This window comes from Oncorhynchus mykiss, chromosome 3 (assembly GCF_057628025.1).
Source record: "Oncorhynchus mykiss isolate SJ-2025 chromosome 3, ASM5762802v1, whole genome shotgun sequence".
Taxonomy (NCBI): domain Eukaryota; kingdom Metazoa; phylum Chordata; class Actinopteri; order Salmoniformes; family Salmonidae; genus Oncorhynchus; species Oncorhynchus mykiss.
Genome location: NC_143024.1, coordinates 43,026,240 through 43,047,027, shown reverse-complemented (window position 1 = coordinate 43,047,027; position 20,788 = coordinate 43,026,240). Strand labels below are relative to the sequence as shown.

General features: G+C 42.3%; 2 protein-coding genes and 1 long non-coding RNA gene across 7 annotated transcripts in view; all 3 read left to right on the top strand.

Moving 5' to 3' along the window:
• The window catches only part of LOC149984551 (myelin basic protein-like), a 49,260-nt gene extending 47,415 nt beyond the window's left edge, over positions 1-1,845 (top strand). The window contains exon 4 of one of the 2 annotated variants that reach the window (XM_090229304.1): positions 1,319-1,845. In XM_090229304.1, coding sequence (XP_090085430.1) covers positions 1,319-1,617 — 299 coding nt within the window. In that variant the 3' untranslated portion in view covers positions 1,618-1,845. The remainder of the gene's footprint in view (positions 1-1,318) is intronic. The other variant, XM_090229305.1, reaches the window with a different exon arrangement.
• Positions 1-20,788, top strand: part of LOC149984550 (uncharacterized) — a 220,238-nt gene that overhangs the window by 106,362 nt on the left and 93,088 nt on the right. The gene's annotated exons all lie outside the window — the stretch shown is intronic.
• LOC110518371 (myelin basic protein) lies at positions 1,319-20,307 on the top strand. Of its 4 annotated transcripts, XM_036973843.2 has the most exons (7): positions 1,319-1,845; positions 14,279-14,371; positions 14,688-14,714; positions 15,027-15,056; positions 16,316-16,390; positions 16,598-16,616; positions 18,663-20,307. In XM_036973843.2, exons 1-6 carry the CDS (start codon positions 1,732-1,734, stop codon positions 16,598-16,600), a joined length of 342 nt encoding a protein of 113 aa, XP_036829738.1. In that variant the 5' UTR covers positions 1,319-1,731; the 3' UTR covers positions 16,601-16,616; positions 18,663-20,307. The 4 variants fall into 4 exon arrangements, with proteins under 4 accessions (XP_036829738.1, XP_036829739.1, XP_036829736.1 ...); XM_036973844.2 differs by lacking the exon at positions 15,027-15,056; XM_036973841.2 differs by lacking the exon at positions 16,598-16,616.

Below are 20,788 nucleotides of genomic sequence, written 5' to 3'. Positions count from 1 at the left end.
GAGTTATTGTTGAGGTCTTTCTCGAACCCAATGGTCTGCTCAAACCGGCTCAAACCAACGCCTGCCTTGCAGTTGCTCAGGCGTCAGATAAGTGTCACTGTGCATCGGGTTGAAAATCCATACTTATAGGAGTTATTTTAGTGACACTGGCCTCCTTGTCCCACATAAATAACTATGCGGCTCTGACAATAGACCACTGTTGAGGAAATATTAGCATGCGGATTCCACTGTTGTTTTTTCCTACACCATTTCGTCCAGTATAGTGTCTACATTGTTCTTCGGGGAGCGCTGCGCTGCATGCCCTGTGCTCCGGGAGCTAGCTAGCATGGTGGCTTCTGTCAGAAGGGATAAGGTACAGTTAATGCCGTAGATCTCAGCGTCCCACTGATGGCCAGAGTGTCCATTCGCACATGTAGAAAACAAATGGAATGTGAATTAGTGTGTCAGCGTTGGACATTCAATGACAAATGACTGACCTCGGGATATGAGTACCACCCTGCATCCATCTGCTGGCCTGGCTCTGAAGCTAAGCAGGGTTGTTCCTGGACGCGAGACCAGATGCTGCTGGATCTGGTGTTGAGGGCCAGTAGGAGGCACTCTTTCCTTATGGTCTAAAATATATATATTTCCTAATGCCCCAGGGCAGTGATTGGGGACATTTAGGGGTGCCGTCTTTCAAATGCGACATTAAACAGGTGTTCTGACTCTCTGTGGTCACTAAAGATCCCATGGCACTTATCTTAAGAGTAGGGATGTTAACACTCTGTGTCCTGACTAAATTCACAATCTGGCCCTCATACCATCATGGCCACTTAATCATCACCAGCCTCCAATTGGCTCATTCATCGCCCTTCCTCTCCCCTGTAACTATTCCCAGGGTCATTGTTATAAATGAGAATGTGTTCTCAGTGAACTTACCTGGTGAAAGTATTCCTGTACAGGAATGTGGAAAGTATGCCATTATAATTCCAAGAGAGTTATTGGGCTTGTGGGGGTTTGGGGAAGGATATGTGTGTGCTATGTTACTTTTATACAGTATTAGAACTGTAAGGAACTTTTGGCATGGACTGAGGGAGGAGACAATGAAACTGTTTTGATAGTACCGTAGGTAATGTCCCTTGCTAACAATGTATGGTTTTCCCAGGTGCAATAATCTCCTAGCTATGCATTTGATCTGTGTTCTAGATCTATTACAGGGCATGTCACTCAGGATCGCTTCTCTGTTGAGTTTCTCTGGCAGAAAGGGCAGGGTCCTGTCAAAGGGACTCATTGTGCAGGCCCCATGGTCCAATAGATAACCCTTGTTGTTTCTGCGCAGGCCTGGGTGAGGCAGATGTGAACCCGAACAATGGCTGCCCCTCTGAGAAGGCGTCGGCGGCGACTGACTCCACGGGCACTGAGGGGCCCAGCAGCTCCTGGAACGAGGCCAGCACAGCTGATGCTGACGATAGCGCCACGCCACGCCCCCACCTGGTCCGCCTCTTCTCCCGAGATGCCCCGGGCCGTGAGGACAACACCTTCAAAGACCGCCCTTCTGAATCGGATGAGCTACAGACCATCCAAGAGCACAGCGGAGCGGGATCAGAGTGCGGTTCAGAGGATCAGGATCTAGACTAAGTTTGTTTCTTTGCCCTCCCTTTCTCGATCTTTAATACCCCCTTCGCTCTTACCTGAGAGACCGAACCCCACTTACAGAGATACTAGCAGCATTACCCAACCCTAACCACCGACATGGCAACTGCAAGCTCCTCTGGACTGTCTAGCCTGGGAAGGAAAAAGAAGGCCCCTGGCCTTATGGATCAAATTGGGAACTTCTTTGGAGGGGACAAGAAGAGGAAGAGCAAGGTGAGGAAATCAGAGAGTTTGATTTGTTTCAAAGATACACCTCTAAAGTACCATGGTTTATTTTTGTGTTCAGTCTTAATTTGAGGGACTAATGTCTGACTTATGGTTTTGGCAGATTGTGATCTGTTTTTGTTTTTGTTTCAATTTGCTTAGATTTGATGTCATTTTTTTTTTCTTGTGATGTACCAAAGTTTATGACATTCTCCTGGAATGTGCTTCTTTGCGAATGAATGGCATTGAAAGCTACATTTACACTGGATAACTGATTTGGGTGTGGTTTGAGATTGGTGTAGCGCAAAGAGGCTTTGGCTTAAAGTCATTGGGCTAATTGTTCTGTGATTGTTAGTACCACAATAAAATGTCATTTAAATGTTTTATTTTACATTTTATTTCAGTTAGAGCTTCAAAGCATATGTGCTACTTATATGGTCATAGTTGTGGTACAGTACAGGTGAATGATTGAATTGATCCATTTACGTGTGTGTGTGTGCTTTCATTCCAAATATACTCTATGCTTAACTCATAAATATATCTAAAACTGGAGCCATTTTAAAGTTGTGTATCAGGTATTTTTAAGAGAGAGTAATGATTCGGGAGATTTCACGGGGAAAATTGGAATAAATGTCATATGTCAGCACCCTTACTTGGATGTATTTTGGGAGAGACTGGTATGATTGTTAGGCTACCAATTTTCCTGATTTCTGAGTCTTTAGTTGTTAGCCATTTTACCTGTGGATAGTCCATGGTGGGGAACTATAACCTAAATGCCTTGCATGGACCTCCATTGGGTGTGGAGAGTCTTTGACTAGGATTCTCTCACTCCTTCTTTACAAAGACAGCTCTAGCCCATAATATTGTACATAATCCAACATAAATAATATAATATACTATAGAGTAGGAAAACCCATTTATCTCGGCTAATCCTTATCCTATATGGGTTTATGTAGAATTCAAGATGCTGCGTCGTGTCGTCGGAGTTCAGATAATATATGTAATTTAGCGGACGCTTTCACCCAAAGCGATTTACAGTCATGTATACATTTGAAGTATGGGCGGTCCCGGGAATTGAACCCACTATCCTGGCGTAGCAAGCGCCACCTGGACCCAGATGTGTGTGTGTGGATAACTGTTGCGGTACAGTGAGAATAGTTGAGCCCACATTGCCTTGTTTGTCTCGCTCTCTCTCGATCTCTCTGTGATATGCTAAATGCTAAATCCCAAAGCCTCTCATTTGAGCTGGTGACGAGGGATGTAGATAAATTGATATGGCAACCCAGTGCAGTGCACATTTCAGTCCGCTTGGCACTATTTGTTTATCAGTTGTCATCTAAAACAAAATGTACTGTATGTTTCAACAGTTATGTGTTGAAGTTGGTACACTGTATTGAAGAGAGAGTTCAAGTCCAGCTCCGTTATGCTGTCCAGCTCTGCTTCACTCTGGGGATTGGGAGTGACTTCCTCATTGGTTCAGAGAGGAGAATGGTAGTTTGAGACGGTGATCCAATAGGTTGCAGAATGTGGTCTGAACTGTCTCAACAATATGCAATCCTCCCATGCCTTGAAACAACTTCAGAGAGGACAAACATCTTTTGACCTTTGCATATTTGAATTCAATCCCAGATTAAAGTAATTTGAGCAGTTTTTGTTTTTCATTTCGGAATGATTTGGTTGTGTGCATCGTGGATGAGATTCTTTCACATTTTAAACATCATTGGAATGTGCTGCTAAAACATCTGCCACGAGTGAAAATGTCAGTGTTTTGCCTGTCAAAATTGAATGAACAAAATTATTGTAAAAGAGCCAGTATTAGCTTTTTGTTTTTATCTATTTGTTTGAATTTAATTGTCACCTCTTTCTGTTCTTTCAGGAAATTGTACGTTGTTTTCTACATCAGAGTAATGGAGTTGCCTTCAGATGTGTGATAAGTGTTTTGTATTTCAAATATATGATCCCTAACTCTCTGTTGCCTCGTGCAGAATGTAATTTTTTTCTGCACTGATCAAAGTTTAAAAAAGGATAAACAGGTTCAACATTTTTTTTTAAATCTTAAAGGTCCAATGTAGCCGTTTAAAAAAAAATAGAATATCAAATAATTTCTGGGTGACAGTCAAGTACCTTACTGTGATTTGTTTTGGTTAAAAGAAACAAATAGTTTCTTAGCAAAGAGTCATTTCTCAAGCAAGATTTTAGGACTATGTGGGAGTGGTCTGAGTGGGGAGGGGGAAACTAGCTGTTATTGGCAGAGAAGTTTGGAACTGTTTCTTATTGGTCTATTAACTAATCGACTGCCTGGTAATCCCACCAAAACAGGCTTACATTTCAGCCTGTCTTTTCAAACAGCTCTTCCACTAAAAGGGAATTGTCATAATTTTCACAATTTCACAGTATTATTCCAGCCTCATAGTGTGGAAATATACACTGGGTGTACAAAACATTAGGAACACGTCCTTTGGAGGGTCGACTATTCTTGATACACACGGGAAGCTGTTGAGCATGAAAAAAACAGCAGCATTGCAGCTCTTGACACACTCAAACCGGTGCGCCTGGCACCTACCACCATACCCCGTTCAAAGGCATTTCAATCTTTTGTCTTGCCCATTCACCCTCTGAATGGCACACACACTAAAATCCACATCTCAACAGTCTCGATGCTTAAAAATCCTTCTTTAACCTTTTACTGCAGTTGGCTAAATCAGGGTCAGTGTTTCTTGATAGTCTTAAACAAATCTATTTTGAAACCAAAGTATACACCTCACACACACGGTTATGGGCTTTAAAAAAGAAGACACCTGTACCATGTCAGATATAGAGTTGAAATGTATTCAATCTTGAGTTTGCATCCCAATATTACACTTTATATACATCACAGAAGACTGAAATATAACAAAACCGTTTGACATAGAAACACCAGATTTGCAGTTAAATTTTTATTTATTTATTATTAATTAAAATATGAATAACATTCCACCAATGATGCAACTAGGTAATTTGACTGCAGCAATGGGCTACTGTTATTGACTGATATGAATGTTCACTGTTGAGCCATGGATCCTTTTACAACCTGGAGTTATCTCTTTCTGTTGTACATTCTTGTCTTGGTTTCACCTGTATTTTTTTGGGCCTTTCATTAGTTGATTCTGGTTTGAAACTAGTTCATGGGAATCTGCATGGTGATGTCATATATATTTTAAGAAATTAGAAAGATATCACCAAAAAACGAAGACAAAACTGGTTTAACCTCAGGAACTAAAGCCAATTTGTTACCTGTCAAAGCTGATTGGTAATCCGTATTATTCAAAAAGGGGAAGACCTTATTAGACTAATTTGATGGATAAATGAATGTCTATGTGCAGGCACCATGAAACTGAACTCCATGACCGCAAAATAAGTCAACTTAAATACGGGGTCTATTGAGTGACTTTGTCAGGACTAGGACCCGATAGCCTGAAGAATGTTAAAAGTACAGAACAACAACTGTTTATGATTCAGAACCCAAAAGCTTCTAAGAGCTGAACTCCTCCCGCCAGCTTGATGGAGCACCGCTCAGGTTCACTGGTGTCTTTTTACCCAGACCTGGATCAAATACTATCTAAAATCATTTCAAATGCTTCAGCTGGGTTTGATTGAGCTTGCCTGGCGCAATGGAGCCAATAGAGTAGTCTCAAAAGTGAAAGCCCTGCCCAACTGGAACTCAAGGCAGACTAAAGCAGACGCTAAAAGTATTTTAAGGAGTTAAAATAGTATTTGAACCCAGGTCTTTCTTGACCCTGTCAGGAACTGTGTTTGTGTGTGTGGGAGTCTGTTTGATCCCAGGGTGGATCCATGGATCCTATTCGATGATCCCTTTTGTAATGCTTTGAGATATCCAACTGATGCTTGTAATTTTGTTTTGTATTTCCTGTGAATTGTAATGACCAACATCTGTTCCTAACCTGATCCTGTTCTGAGCTTTTGGATAAATGGCTTGATTAAACTCTCTTAACAACACCCACCCTAAGCAGTGTTTGTTATGCTTTTGTATTGTTGATGTTTTTATTATGTAATGTCACTTTTGTTGTGATGTGAATTTCATTAATCTGATGACTGTTATTTATTCAATCCCCTATCTATGTTTAATTGTTACCAGATTTAAATGAATCATGTAACAACTAACTCATTAGGAATTTGGGGCACAACGGAAGAAGTTGTTTAACGAGTTACCATCTCCCGAATTAAACTCAAGAAGATATATATATATATATAAGTTATATATCCATAACAGTCACTTATTAATCATTACCTCATCAGTTCTCATTCTGAACAGTCGTTGCTGATTATTCAGTACTACACAAAGTGGTTTAATCATTTATTTACTAACTAAATAACACAGAATATACACTTACATGAGACAAAAGTCCCTAGTAGACTGACCAGATATGACGGCTTGTTACACATATGGAGAGGGGGTGGGGAAAGAGGGAGAGAGAGATAGAGGGGACATTTCTTCTGGTCTGGGAGGTGAGGTTAAGTTGAGACTAAGTTCTAATCATTCCCCACATATAGCTAACGTTCCATGTTTTTCTGGTCTGGGAGGTGAGGTTAAGTTGAGACTAAGTTCTAATCATTCCCCACATATAGCTAACGTTCCATGTTTTTCTGGTCTGGGAGGTGAGGTTAAGTTGAGACTAAGTTCTAATCATTCCCCACATATAGCTAACGTTCCATGCTTTACTGGTCTGGTAGGTGAGGTTAAGTTGAGACTAAGTTCTAATCATTCCCCACATATAGCTAACTGGTCTGGTAGGTGAGGTTATCTTCTGATCTAGTGTTGAGGTTGAGAGTTTCAGCATTTCCGAGACGTTCAGTGTTTCCAACCATTTCAACGTGTGGACCATGGTCTCACTTCTTTTGGTCGAGTATGTTAATTCTTAGCGAGTCCTTTTAAGCACTCTGGCCAACGGGGGTGTTCCGTCATACTGAGCGTGGCTAGTCACTGTGCATAGTTTATATGAAAAACAATTATCTTAAACCATCTTAAACTAAAATCACATTCCTGTCTTAACAAAAATAGTTACACCCATTTTCATATCACATAGACAACATATTGGATGGAAACTCGACCGCCGGTGGGGGTTTCCTTCCTACGTTACGGTATTTGGTTCATACAGTTTTTAATAACATCACAAAATGAAAAGCAGTATGACATTTGTTTTCGACATCTACTCATTGACCAGAGTTTCTGGCATGCAGAAGTCTCTTTAGACAAAAGACATTCCATTCCCAATACTAAAGGGTAGAGAGAGAAAGTTCCCCCCTCCAGAGATTTACAGCAGGGTGTGAAGGTGACCATCCAGCAGCTCCCGCTCTCATCTCTGTGGGAGAGAGAGAGGCCTGGATTCTGTCACCCCCCCCCACCAGTCTTATCTGCCCATTCTGATCCTCAAAGGACAGTCATGACACTTTTAATAACCCTCCTCTGATGCAAACACTACGGTGAATGTCCTTCTAACAATTCAGTTTCGATCCGGTCTAGCTTGAGGTGGGCAATGCTAGGAATAGCCAATGGAGAAGCTGGCCCAGTTGAAGAGGGAATGGAACGTACATCATCAAACTCTTCCCATTTGTTTTGTCTTTTCACTTCTTAAGTGGATAAGACCACACTCCTCAGTAAACAGCATACTTGTCTAGACGAGGCTGGGAGAAGTGTGGTGTAGACTTCATGGAAATATGAGGCTTACTCTTAGCTCAGCTTTTATTAAGTAGCTTAAGGCCATGTACAATGGGGGATAATGTCTTGTTCCTTGGATGAAAGAACAAGAAGGTACACCAACATTGACTGATACCCTGGTACCAGATCTGTTTGCTCTTTCTTAGCCAACTCTTAGAATTGTTGTCATGCCAAACAGCCTGGCCTCACCTCAATCTCCATATCTGATCATGCTGTCATTGATGGGCACAGTGAGAAGTTAATCATGTTTGACATGACAATGACCATAGGATTTGGCAAGACAGCATTAACAGATCTGGGACCAGGTTAATATGCTGAATTCTTTCTTTTGGAAATGCATCTTAGTACTGTCTGCCTTATGGCTTTTATTCAACTGAAAATTATATTTCAGTCACATTTGTATTTTATGCTTTTTTAATTGAATATATTTTTTGAATTGCTTTTTAATTGAACATCTTGGAAAGCTTATCAAGATACAGTAAATCAGGATAAAACAACAGTGTTTATTTCTTGTTTTCATTTTGTATTCAGGCTAGCAAAGGGGCAAATAACAGCTATTTTCAAAACCAACCGGAATACAAAATGAAAACAAGAAAGTCTGTCTCACTTTTGTCTGTCCCACTTTTTGGAGACCTCCAGTGAAGTATTGTCATGCTACTTCTCATTGAACCCATTAGATATTCCTCGTGGTCAACAATGAAAGAGTCAATGCTACCTTGTTAATGTGTAAATGTGTACATTTTACCAATATCTAAGACACCAATAGTGATAGCCAGAGTCAAGTCAAGTATTCATACTTGAGAGCGAAACAAGGACATGAAACAGAACCTGAACTTGCTCTGAGCACTACATGTATTTGACTGTGGTATAGTTGGTGTTTTGTTTGTTTTAGGATCCACAGGTGATGAGGACTGAGGAGTGTAGAGCATACCTACTATTACGTTACTTTCACCTGGCACTGTAAGACAAGCAAGGTCAAATGTCAAGAGCTAGGCCTCACTAGACGTCCGATCCAGTACCCTGGGATTGGATGGTACCAGTTCAATTATGGTTCACTAGATTGTAGTCCCCAACTTCATCTTGTTATTGTTGTCAGTGTTAGGGAATGACCTAGAGCGCCACTGCTTTCTCATTTGACACTTTGTTGTAAACTGTCAACCCCCTGAGGTAGTTGTCCAATTCCTGCTAGCTTCTCTTAAATCGTTGGAGAAGTTGCAGCAAAGAGACAACTGAAGAGGTCATCTGGCAGTAGAAGTACTTCAAAAACTCTGTCCTCCTGAGACTACGAACTGTTACAGTAGCTGTCACTTCAAAGGAGTCAGTCAGTGGCTAGTAGATCTGCAGCCGGTGAGTCTTACTAATCAATCGCCGAGTTGTCAGTTAGAACAATGTCCGTCAGTGTCATATGTGAGCAATCAAATCTAAGTCAAATGTAAAGCTGTGCTGGATTGAGGAGCATGCACTATATATTCAGTTGAAATCGGGAGTGTACATACACCTTAGCCATGTACATTTAAACTCTGTTTTTCACAAATACTGCTATTTAATCCTGGTAAAAATTCCCTGTCTTAGGTCAGTTAGCATCACCACTTTATTTTAAGAATGTGAAATGTCAGGATAATAGTAGAGAGAACTATTTACTTCAGCTTTTATTTATTTCATCACATTCCCAGTGGGTCAGAAATGTACATACACTCAATTAGTATTTGGTAGCATTGACTTTAAATTGTAACTTGGGTCAAACGTTTCGGGTAGCCTTCCACAAGCTTCCCACAATAATTTGGGTGAATTTTGGCCCATTCATCCTGACAGAGCTGGTGTAACTGAGTCTGGTTTGTAGGCCTCCTTGCTCACACACGCCTTTTCAGTTCTGCCCACAAATTGTCTATAGGATTGAGGTCAGGGCTTTGTGATGGCCACTCCAATACCTTGACTTTGTTGTCCTTAAGCCATTTTGCCACAACTTTGGAAGTATGCTTGGGGTCATTGTCCATTTGGAAGACTGATTTGCGACCAAGCTTTAACTTCCTGACTGATGTCTTGAGATGTTGCTTCAATATATCCACATAATTTTTTGATGCCATCTAAGTGCACCAGTCCCTCCTGCAGCAAAGCACACCGACAACACCTGCCACCTCCGTGCTTCACAGTTGGAATGTTTCTTCAGCTTGCAAGCCTCCCCCTTTTCCCTCCAAACATAAGAATGGTAATTATGGCCAACAGTTCTATTTTTGCTTAATCAGACAAGAAGACATTTCTCCAAAAAGTATGATCTTTGTCCCCATGTGCAGTTGCAAACCGTAGTCTGGCTTTTTTTTATGGAGGTTTTGGAGCAGTAGCTTCTTTCTTGCTGAAAGGCCTTTCAGGTTATGTTGATATACAGTAGTACTTTTGTACCTGTTTCCTCCAGCATCTTCACAAGGTCCTTTGTTGTTGTTCTGGGATTGAGTTGCATTTTTCGCATCAAAGTACGTTCATCACTAGGAAACAGAACGCTTCTCCTTCCTGAGCGGTATGACGGCTGCGTGGTCCCATGGTGTTTATACTTGAGCACTATTGTTTGTGCAGATGAACATGGTACCTTCAGGCATTTGGAAATTGCTCCCAAGGATGAACCAGACTTGTGGAGGTCTACAATTTTTTTCTGAGGTCTGGCTAATTTCTTTTGATTTTCCCATGATGTCAAGCAAAGAGGCACTGAGTTTGGAGGTAGTCCTTGAAGCACATCCACAGGTACACCTCCAATTGACTCAAATTATGTCAATTAGCCTATCAGAAGCTTCTAAAGCCATGACATACTTTTCTGGAATTTTCCAAGCTGTTTAAAGGCATAGTCCACCTAGTGTATGTAAACTTCTGACCCACTGGAATTGTGATACAGTGAATTATAAGTGAAATAATCTGTCTGTAAACAATTGTTGGAAAAATTACTTGTGTCATGCACAAAGTAGATGTCCTAACCAACTTTCCAAAACTATAGTTTTTTAACAAGAAACTTGTGGAGAGGTTGAAAAACAAGTTTTAATGACTCCAACCTAAGTGTATGTAAACTTCCGACTTCAACTGCATGGGTAAGATCTGTTTATTTGACAGTGGGCAGTTTGTGATTTGTGTGTGTCCACAATAACTCACACACTGTCTCAATAGGATAGGATGTAGTGATAACTATGTGGCCCACATATCCTCCTGCTCCTTAGTAAATAATACATTATTACAATTCATTTATTCCAGAATAAATGATTGACCGTGATCCATTTCTGAAGGAGTCGGCTTCCAGGTTTGACCTCCAGCACCTCAGAGGAGAGAGGTTTGACAGTAATTAAATCCTCAGGGATGAGGTGTCCTATGAGTCCTGAATACTCTCTCTACCTGGGTCTAGGTGACCTTGTTCTTCACTGCAGGAAACTTTTGGTCACTATGACATTAACATGACGGTGTAATCTGGTCTATAATCCATTCAAGACTGCAGTTCTAAATTATGACTGTTGTCACAATAGCGGTAAGATTTTTGCATTACGACTGCACTGACCTAACACCTCTGGATAACAGCCTCTATGTCAGAGGTGAAACGACACTGACGTGTTAATGGGATAGTGAAGTGTCAAGCGAAGCGTTACCGAACTTTCTCTACGACGGCTGGGCTGCCATGAGAGCAGCTCGCTGAGTTTAGAACGTATAAATGGGCGTCCATTGTTATGCAAATCCAATCGTGTATATTGAGGATGAAACTGGATTTGTAGCTTTGTGAAATTTGGATGGCAGTGTGACGCATTTTTATTGTTGTTTTTTTCCGCGGTGGAATGAGCACAGCTACTTTGTGACGTCTGAATTGTGGCCAAATAACAATGCGCTCCGTGCCAGGAACACACACTTACCTCTCATACTCTTCAAACATCAAACAGAGAGAGGAGAACATTCCCTCCGTCCCTTCCTCCCTCCCTACGCAATAATCCCCCGCTCTGCTCAATCCTGAAGGGACCCTCCTCGCTTCAAAATACCGTTGTCCTTTGAACACTCTTCTTGTGGTGGAAAATACTATCCTATACTGACAACGTTCAGTGCAACATGTTTCAGTAAAGGACATGTGAAGTTCATAACTGAATATTGTGATCCCTCTTTACTAATATATCCAAACGGATTCTAAATTCAGAATTTAGGATTACTCAATGTAAAATTAGGTCAAGTAGGAGTTTAAAAAAAGAAAGAAGTTTTATCAACAAAATATATATATATTTTCAGAACTATTGCCTGATTCACTGATGCATTTTGAATGACCTTTTACTCCTGGCACAGGAGGCTGCTGAGGGGAGGACCGCTCATGATGATGGCTGGAACAGAGCAAATGGAATGGCATCAAACACCTGGAAACCATGTGTTTGATGTATTTCATACCATTCCACTGATTTTACTCCAGTCATTACCACCAGCCCGTTCTCCCCAATTAATGTGCCACCAACCTCCTGTAACTCCTAGAGTCATAAAAATTCCACGGAACAATACTTTCCAAAAAAATCTGAATCAGCTACAATTTAGAATGTTTCCTCAAGCTGCCAACATGATGTAACATACAATACTGTGTAATTGATGGTCTAGTTACATTATCTGAAGACAAAGCGTGGGTTTAAGGTACAGACAAACCCGAGGCAACACTGAAATCCCCACTAGGCACCTCTCTCTTCACGTCTATTCCTCTTTTGCTAGCTCCTTGCCTGTCTTACCCCTGTCTTTCAATGTCTCTCTCGCTCTACTTCTCTCCCTCCACTTTCTGACTTTCTCTTTCCAACTCTTTCTCTCAGGGCGTTCAATCTCTGGAACTGTATTTAGTGGGAACATAACTGGAACTTCTGATGTGTGTGAGACGCGGCTGTGAGACAGATCAGTTCTTCACGACAACCACAAGGCGGTGAAGTTAATTCACCTGTACCAGCTCCAGCACAAACCCAGCGAGCACTTTTTGGGTTGAAAACAACTTATTTTCCACTTATTTTCAACATCTTTTGCTCATAGGGAACGAACTGACCAACCAACAACCATGCTACCTATTGGCTATTCTACTGAGCGTCATCTGTATTCATAAATGTGTTGGATATTATCATCCACTTCCAATAGAACGTGTCGCTTAGTTTGATAGATTCTAAATAACCTCTGGTCCTCCGGGTTAGATACCTAGTTATTGGAGAGGATAATGCTCATAAGAACACAACACATTTTCTATAGCAATGTGTTTCTTTCCAGAGGTCATTGTCTGCATGAGTCTGCATCCATCCATCCAACCATCCATCCATATATGGGCAGAAAAGACAGTGAATGAGATTCAATTGGAACCCCTAATGAGTGTATTATATTGTGAATGATGCACAGGGGTGAAAGTTTACCCTCTCATTTTGGTAAAGTTCTCTCATAGGGATAATCACAGGGATTCAGTGAGAGCCTCTCCACTCTCTTCACTTACTGACATGAATGGGGGCATAAAGGTCCCCTTGCTCTCACTTCACAAAATACCACAGAGAGAGAGGCACTCATTAGGAAGAAATGGGTTTCGCTATATCAAAGGATGTTATTCACAAACATACCCCTAAATAGCCAACCGGGAATAATCAGGGTTATTATTGAGAAAATGACAATGAATCTTTTCAGAATCACACAATTTTAATTAAGGTCCCAGTTGTGTGCGTCTGGAAGGTACATGTTGAAGCCTATTGTGAGAGAGAGGGGGGATGCTATTTATTCAAGTTCAAGAGAACGAGACATAGAGCTAATTTTGCATTCATCCCCATCCAATCCTCTAAAGATGTATCTGTCTGAAGTACAACTTAATTGTATTGATCTCTACTTAACTTCCCCTTCAACAGCATTTAGTGTTGATATTTACCACACTTTGAAAAAGATCCAAAACTTTTTCTTACTGACTTTATTCATTAATTTATAATTCCTTCATCCAATTAGTTTTTAACCACTTATTTTCCGTTTGAATGAGTTTTGGATGGGCGTTATCTGTGGACACCTACGTGAGTCTGCTGTGAATGACTCATAGAGCTTATCTCAGGTCCTCTGTGATGTAAGAGCTCCCCAGGTAGTCCATCCAGTGGAAGAAGTCGTTCCACAGCCACAGAAAATGTGCTCCAGCATCCCTGGTGTTTGGCAATATGCCACCAGCTGTTTCCAATGGTAACACCTTTCAGGAGCTGGAGAGTGGAGGCAGAGTAGAGCCTGGTCTGGTTCAGGGAACACACTTTATTGTTAGGTTGTGTTGGGCTATATGTATTCCCGCTGTGCCTTTATAATGTTCTTCCATCCCGCACTCCTTTCCTTCTTCCATCCCGCCCTCCTTTCCTTCTTCCATCCCTCCCTCCGTTCCTTCTTCCATCCCTCCCTCCGTTCCTTCTTCCATCCCGCCCTCCTTTCCTTCTTCCAACCCGCCCTCCTTTCCTTCTTCCATCCCGCCCTCCGTTCCTTCTTCCAACCCACCCTCCTTTCCTTCTTCCATCCCTCCCTCCGTTCCTTCTTCCATCCCACCCTCCTTTCCTTCTTCCATCCCTCCCTCCGTTCCTTCTTCCAACCCACCCTCCTTTCCTTCTTCCATCCCTCCCTCCGTTCCTTCTTCCATCCCGCCCTCCTTTCCTTCTTCCATTCTGCCCTCCATTCCTTCTTCCATCCCGCCCTCCTTTCCTTCTTCCATCCCGCCCTCCTTTCCTTCTTCCATCCCTCCCTCCATTTCCTCTCCAGGGTTCTTTCCGTGGCCTGTCCTCTCCTGTCAGACCTACCAAGGCAGCCCCTAAGGGTGGGGAGAACGCTGTTGTGCGCCTCTTCAGAACGATCGTGAGTCACCCCATTTGCATAGTTTTCCACTGTTGATGTTTGACTTGTTGATATGAGGGCGTCAGGTAGTCTACCAGTTAAGAGCAGGTAGCCTAGCAGTAGAAATAACTTTAGGCCAGTAAACGAAAGGTCACTGGTTCAAATCCCTGAGCCAGCTAGGTGAAAAATCAGTTGATGTGCCCTTGAGCAAGGCACTTAACCCTATTTGATCCTGTAAGTCGCTCTGGATAAGAGTGTCTTCTAAATGACTAAAATGTAATGAGAAATACCCTCATCTATTGTATTTCTAAAGATCTCTGTCACTTTCTCCCCTCAGGTGTCCCCTGCCCCTCCTAAGTCTAGGGTGAGCCCCATTTACTCTTACTCTTTGTCAATATTGTCCAATTGAGGAGTAGAAGGTTGTTTTCGTCTTTGGATGGGATTGTGTATTTGGCTTTGTTAATAACATGTGATGTCACTGAGCGTATGTCACTGAGTCTGTGCTCTCTCTGGTGACGCGAGCGTCTGCCTTGCTCTGCCCTGGATGTGGACTCATCTCTTCATGCTGCACTGCCTTTGCTCTGTGTAAGGCCTGAGTGATTAACTCTCCTCCCCTCACCCCTGTGTCTCACCCCTGTCTATTCCCTGTCTCTGTCTCGTACGTGTCCTTGTCCAGTGGACGGCAATGACTGCGAAACTAGGCCAGGTACGTGGTTAAACGCTACAGCTAAAGCAAACGAAGAGAAAAATCCCCGGCCGTTCTTTAAAACAGTCTATTCTGTAACCATCTAAAGGCTCGAGAGCTTGTTGTAATCCAAGCATACATGCATAACGCCCTCATCGGTTTTTCTATTTTATTAAATCATGTTTTGAGTGGTTTTGTTTGGCAAGCTCTCCGCCTCCGGCTCAATTGAATATCCAGTTCTTTATTTGCTGAAGTCGTTTTTCCCTTTTGGTATGATAACCAGCAACTTAATCCTGCTTTTTCTTATTTGCCTCGTCCTCTTCTCTTGGCCCCTGTTGGCCCCTGTGCGAGCGTGCATGCACGTGTGTGTGATTTGTCAGTGTGCGCACATGCGTGTGTGTCTCTGTGTGTGTATGTGTCAGTGGTGGCTGCTGATGATGAGGAGGACGGCTCATAGTAATGCCTGGAACGGATTCAATGGAATTGTATCAGCTACATGGAAACCACGTTTGATGCCCATTCCATTTACTCCATTCCAGCCATTATTATGAGCCGTCCTCCCCTCAGCAGCCTCCGCTGGTGTGTGTGTGTGGTGTGTGTGTGTTGTAGATGTTATGAGTCACACATAACAGTGAAACAACAGAGTGATAAGGGATGAGACCTTTTAAAGCTCTTCTCTGAGGTAAGGGATCTTTAAATAACACTTTGAAGTGTTCCTCCCCCAACATTTCATTCATCCTCATGCATGTTTATTGGAGTTTTGCGTGAACGGTTCCCAGTCTAAACCCCCCCCCCCCTTTGAGAGTCAGAGCAGCCACAGCTCAGCTGTTACTGAGATTGAATTTAGAAAGTGCTTAAGTGGAAGCACTTCCACTTTGACTCAGATTGATTTGCTCCAATGAGCCACTTTTTGATCTAGGCTAGACTAGTTCAAAACTGTAGGTAAAATTTCACTCCGTGATAAGAGTCACTGACTCAAAGGCCATCATTTCTATAACCTCGTCACCTGCTGGCTTTCAGTTGAGCCTGGGGACGACGCTGTCGCTTCTATTGTTTTCAGGCAACATGATATTATCAGAAAACATTCTTTAAACAACCATGCAATACCCACGTAAGATATGTACACGATGCCGCTTTTTAGCCATTAGTAAATCATTTAGATGAACAAACACAGAGACGAGCTGGCAAAAGCACACACTGACTGGGCCACCATGCTAGGTGACAACAACAATGTCTCCCGGTGTCTTACCTCACCCATGCTCTCTTCCCGGGTGTCTCAGAAGTCAACAGGATCCGCCAAGGCGAAGAAGGCCGGTGCAGGCGACAGCGGAACCCTGTCCAAGATCTTCAAAATGGTAAACGAACACAAAACCCATTTATAAAGGAACAAAAACGCTCTGATCTGTCTTTGACAGTAACATGAAAAGGGAATATCCAATTATATAATTCCCTTTGTATGTTATCGAAACTAATTCCAGAATGTGCACTTGATTAAACAGATGGGATATTTCTTTCTCTTTTATTCCTCCCTCCTCTCTCTCTCTCTTCTTCTTTCACCTCAGTGATGATAGCCACCATTCAGTGAGTAGCTAATGAGTCATGGGCGGCAATTTATATTTACTCTTACTTGCTATGAATTTATTCAACGTTGGTAGGCTAAGGTGACACCTTCCATTGCCTATCATACCACCGGCAGAATAACTGCACCTCGAGACAGCCTCTAGACAGTGATAATTGCAGTGTCTGGCTGATGCTACCGGCTTCATGCATTAAAGAGTGCAGTTTGATGTCAAAGGTAACGCTATTTGTGGCTTGATACGGACATGCAGCACCTAACATAATTGGCAGCTTTACTTGCAGGCAGTGATCTTGCACCTGTGGGCCTACACTTCGAAACCAGCTTTAGGGATAGTAGTCTTGCTTACTCTTAATGGCTGTTCTAAGACCTGTGCTAACTGCAATGGGACATGCTTAGCAATTACAATTGTGGCGTGTGGCAGCTTTGCTCACTTTGGTGACTTCCGATGGCTTCCGCGACTGTAAACACACCGTCAGGTAAGCCAAGCTGTTATGGAAGCAGTGCCTTGCATTCTTTCTACAACTAGGACATTGCGCTTTTAATTAGATTGACCATCTGGTTCATGCATGTGTGTACCAAGCACACTGCATATCATACTGGGATACTACACAAACAGACTTATTCAAGAGGTCCTTCTCCGACGCAGTAGGCCACACGTAAAGGTAAGGCAGACACACTTATGTACACAAGCTGTATAGCACCCCGGTGTGTTCCGTCTCAAACGGACGACGGAGGTGTTTGAACAGAGAGTATACCATTTATAGATATTTTCTTACTACAATCTCTACTGTATCTTTCTCTACCTCTCTCTTTTGGTCTCCACCTCTGTCTGTCTCTCTCGTTATCCTTCTCACCTCTCACTCTGCCCCGTCGACTCACTTTCTTCTCTGAGCAGTGACTCGGAGAGCTCCTGCATTCTGAGCGGCTGTTGTTTGTTTGTCTCTCCTTGCGTCATCCATGGCATGGTGAATGCTAATCTCTAGGACATGCTCTGGAGGTCTCTGGCAGTTTTAATTACCCAGTCTGGCCCAAGCTTCAGATACAGTTATTTAATTAGGCAGAATAGGCACTGAGAGCTTATGTTCCGGTAGGTACAGTCAGTGCACTCACAGTGATTAGCAAGGCAACCAAGCACAGTCAGCTCCCTCATACCATACAGGGGGCCTACTTTTAAAAATGTTTAGAGAGTCTGTATATATCCACATGCTCCCTGCATAGGTGTCTTTGCTAGTTGGACTATGTGGCATTATGAAACTAAAAGATGAAGACGATCAAGTCTATAAATGTGTGGGTAAATAGTACACCAATCTTCTCTTGCTTATAGCTTGTTTCCCCACAATCTCTCTGCCTAATTGGCGTTAAGCTAAAGCCACCATCTTTAGCGCTTCTGATTACCGTTTTGTTTTAATCATTATCTGGGGACGGACTTTTATTTCACGTTTTCTTTTCATTTGTTTTCCATTCTCCAGTTCTGTTACCGCATTCTAATTAGTTTGTTTTTCGAACCGATAATGATTTTAAACTCAACTTGCTGTAAGAATGGCTCAGAGCCTGGCCCTTTTCCTCTGATCTCCCTTTGTTTCAGGAGATTTGAAGGCTTTGTACGTTGTGGATTATATTCATTCCAATAGTTCTCCCTAAAGAATTGTCTCATTTGTATAATCTTTGTTCCGTTCCAATCCTCCCCTCTTTCTCCTACTTTTATATCCCCATGAGAAAATGCACAATCTATTCTTAGGGATTGAGCTTGGTGAACACAGCACATCATTGATCAGTTTTGGCAACGACATGCAAATTAGAACTGGGAGATGTCTCTTTTTAGGGCATAGCTGAGAATTCACAAAATAAACAATTCTGATAATACCTAGAACTCACCCACCTACTCTAACAAAAAAATTGCACACAATGCTCAAGGCCACGTAGACTGTACGTCAATATACAGCTGGACATTTGTGTCCTAATTAGCAGGTCCCTTTAGTGAGCATCGTTAGCGAATGACAAAAACAATCCATTTCCTGATTATTATTTTGTCTCTCACTCTCTTGCAGGGCGCAAGCCGGACTGGGTCCCTAACCAAAAAATGAGGTCCCTTTCAAGAGCACAAAGGCAGACGTCAAGGAAAGGGACACGAGTGGGGGAAAACAAAGAAGATAAAAGAACAGATCTTTGTCGACTCACACACACACCTCTTCCCTGCTTTTCTAACCCGTTCATTTTATAACTCAAATGCCTCCGCCACCGCACCCGGCTGGTAGACATAGCGACACAATCTGTGCCCCTGCTCCTCCCTCCCGCCTCTCCTGTGCAACCATCTTGGATGTGAACTGTTGCCGAAGTCATCCGGACCCCCCTCTCACAGCCTAAAGGACCCCTGTCGTAGCTCTACAGTACCTGTGTCTTCATTTCTATTTCTCTGTCTGTCTGTCTGTCTGTATAGAGTCGTCTAACAAGGCTGGCTATCTGGACCAGACCTGGCTGAAGTAGCTTAGGTCCAATTGACCTGGCCCTGACCGCCTGTGGTTGTGAAAGTGTGACCAGGTCTGGTTCTGGTTCAGAAACGAATGATTATCTGTCTTGTCATGCTCGTCTTTGTCGTTCCCCCCCCCCAAACCCCACACACTCTCCCATTTCCTGTACAACCTGACATGAATTCATAGCTAAGCATCGTCTTACTAAGCTTGCATGGGTTGTTGCGATGGCCAGTTGGCCATGTGTTTGTACGTCTTTACCGTCCCGTGGCATCAGTGTGAAGTGTCCTGTCTTACGTGTTGCTGTCCTTCCATGTTTTTACATTAGGGTCTATGGCTGGCTGTGATCTTCCGTGGTAAAATGACATCGAGCTACTGAAAGTTAACCCACTAACAGTCTCGCCTGTAGTATCCACTGAATTGTAGAAATCAATGGATGATGTTATAATTTCTAATATTATTCTCATTAGATTTTCAGTACATGTAGATTGATTAGGACACTAATGTGTATGGGATTGGGAGTTTCCCCATCCAGATATAATGGAGATTTGTCTAAAATGCACTGTTTTGACCTTTGAAAAGCAGACACGGACTGCTCTGAAACCAAGCTCACGCTGGACCTGCCACAACCATGGCATTTCCAATGGCAGGACAGATTCAAACCCTTTCCCCCCATTAGGTGTGGTCTTCTCTGTCTTAAGTATCTCTTGCTTCATATATCTATCGAAGCACTGCACAAAATATGAATACAAAACAGCTAGCTAAGCAATACCATTTCTGACTGCCAGAAACGATGTGCTGTGTTTACTCCATGTGGATATTAAAACACCAACACTGTCATAAAGGTGCTCCTTATTTAACTGTGTAAAAGCATAAATGTTATAAAAAAAAAAGATACAGAGGGCGTGGAGTTTGTTGACCAAGGTACGAGCGATGAGTTGCATAAAACTGCTTATTACTGCCACTGTACTGTCCAATATCCTCCCACCAGTCTTTCCTCCATAAATAAAAAATGTGTGTAATCTATAGCATTCTCTGCCTGTCTCCCCCTGGCACCCCTCCCCCATGTCTTAATGTGCGCGCGTGTTTTTGTATGGGTCCTGTGAATGAATGTAGAATGAAACTCTCGAGACCCTCATTGTTGTATCTATCGGTAATAAAAAGATGTACGACCAGCCACTTAATAACTTGGAAAAAATAAAGGAATTAAAAATCATTAAATCGTTATGGGTCTCTGGTTGTGTTGTTTGATAGAAATGTAAAAAGTAGTGTACACACATGCAGTAACTTGCCGGTGTAGGGTACAAGAACTGATGAAATATTCATCTTTGTTTAGGAGCAGACTCATGCCAGAGCTGCATCTCACTCCTGCTTCCAAGAGTAATTGTTTTTGCTCAATAATTGCATCATCAAGGAGAGGAATTTAATAATTCATCAATGTGGAGGAAGAGACATTTGTTTTTATAGAAGTTGAAAGTGGCCATGCTCTTTCCATATGCTGCGAAAGGTTAATAACTCTGGGACTAATGAAAGATAGAGGTACAAAAATGGATTTTGACTATGTGGCAATGGATTTTTCAATCGCTAAACACTTGCCTTTTCTAGAGACAAGGTTTTGATGCAGAGACATACCGAGATCTTCACATATCACAGAAAATCAAAAACAGACAAAATGCAATCAACTTCGCACAAATTATTTCTAAAAC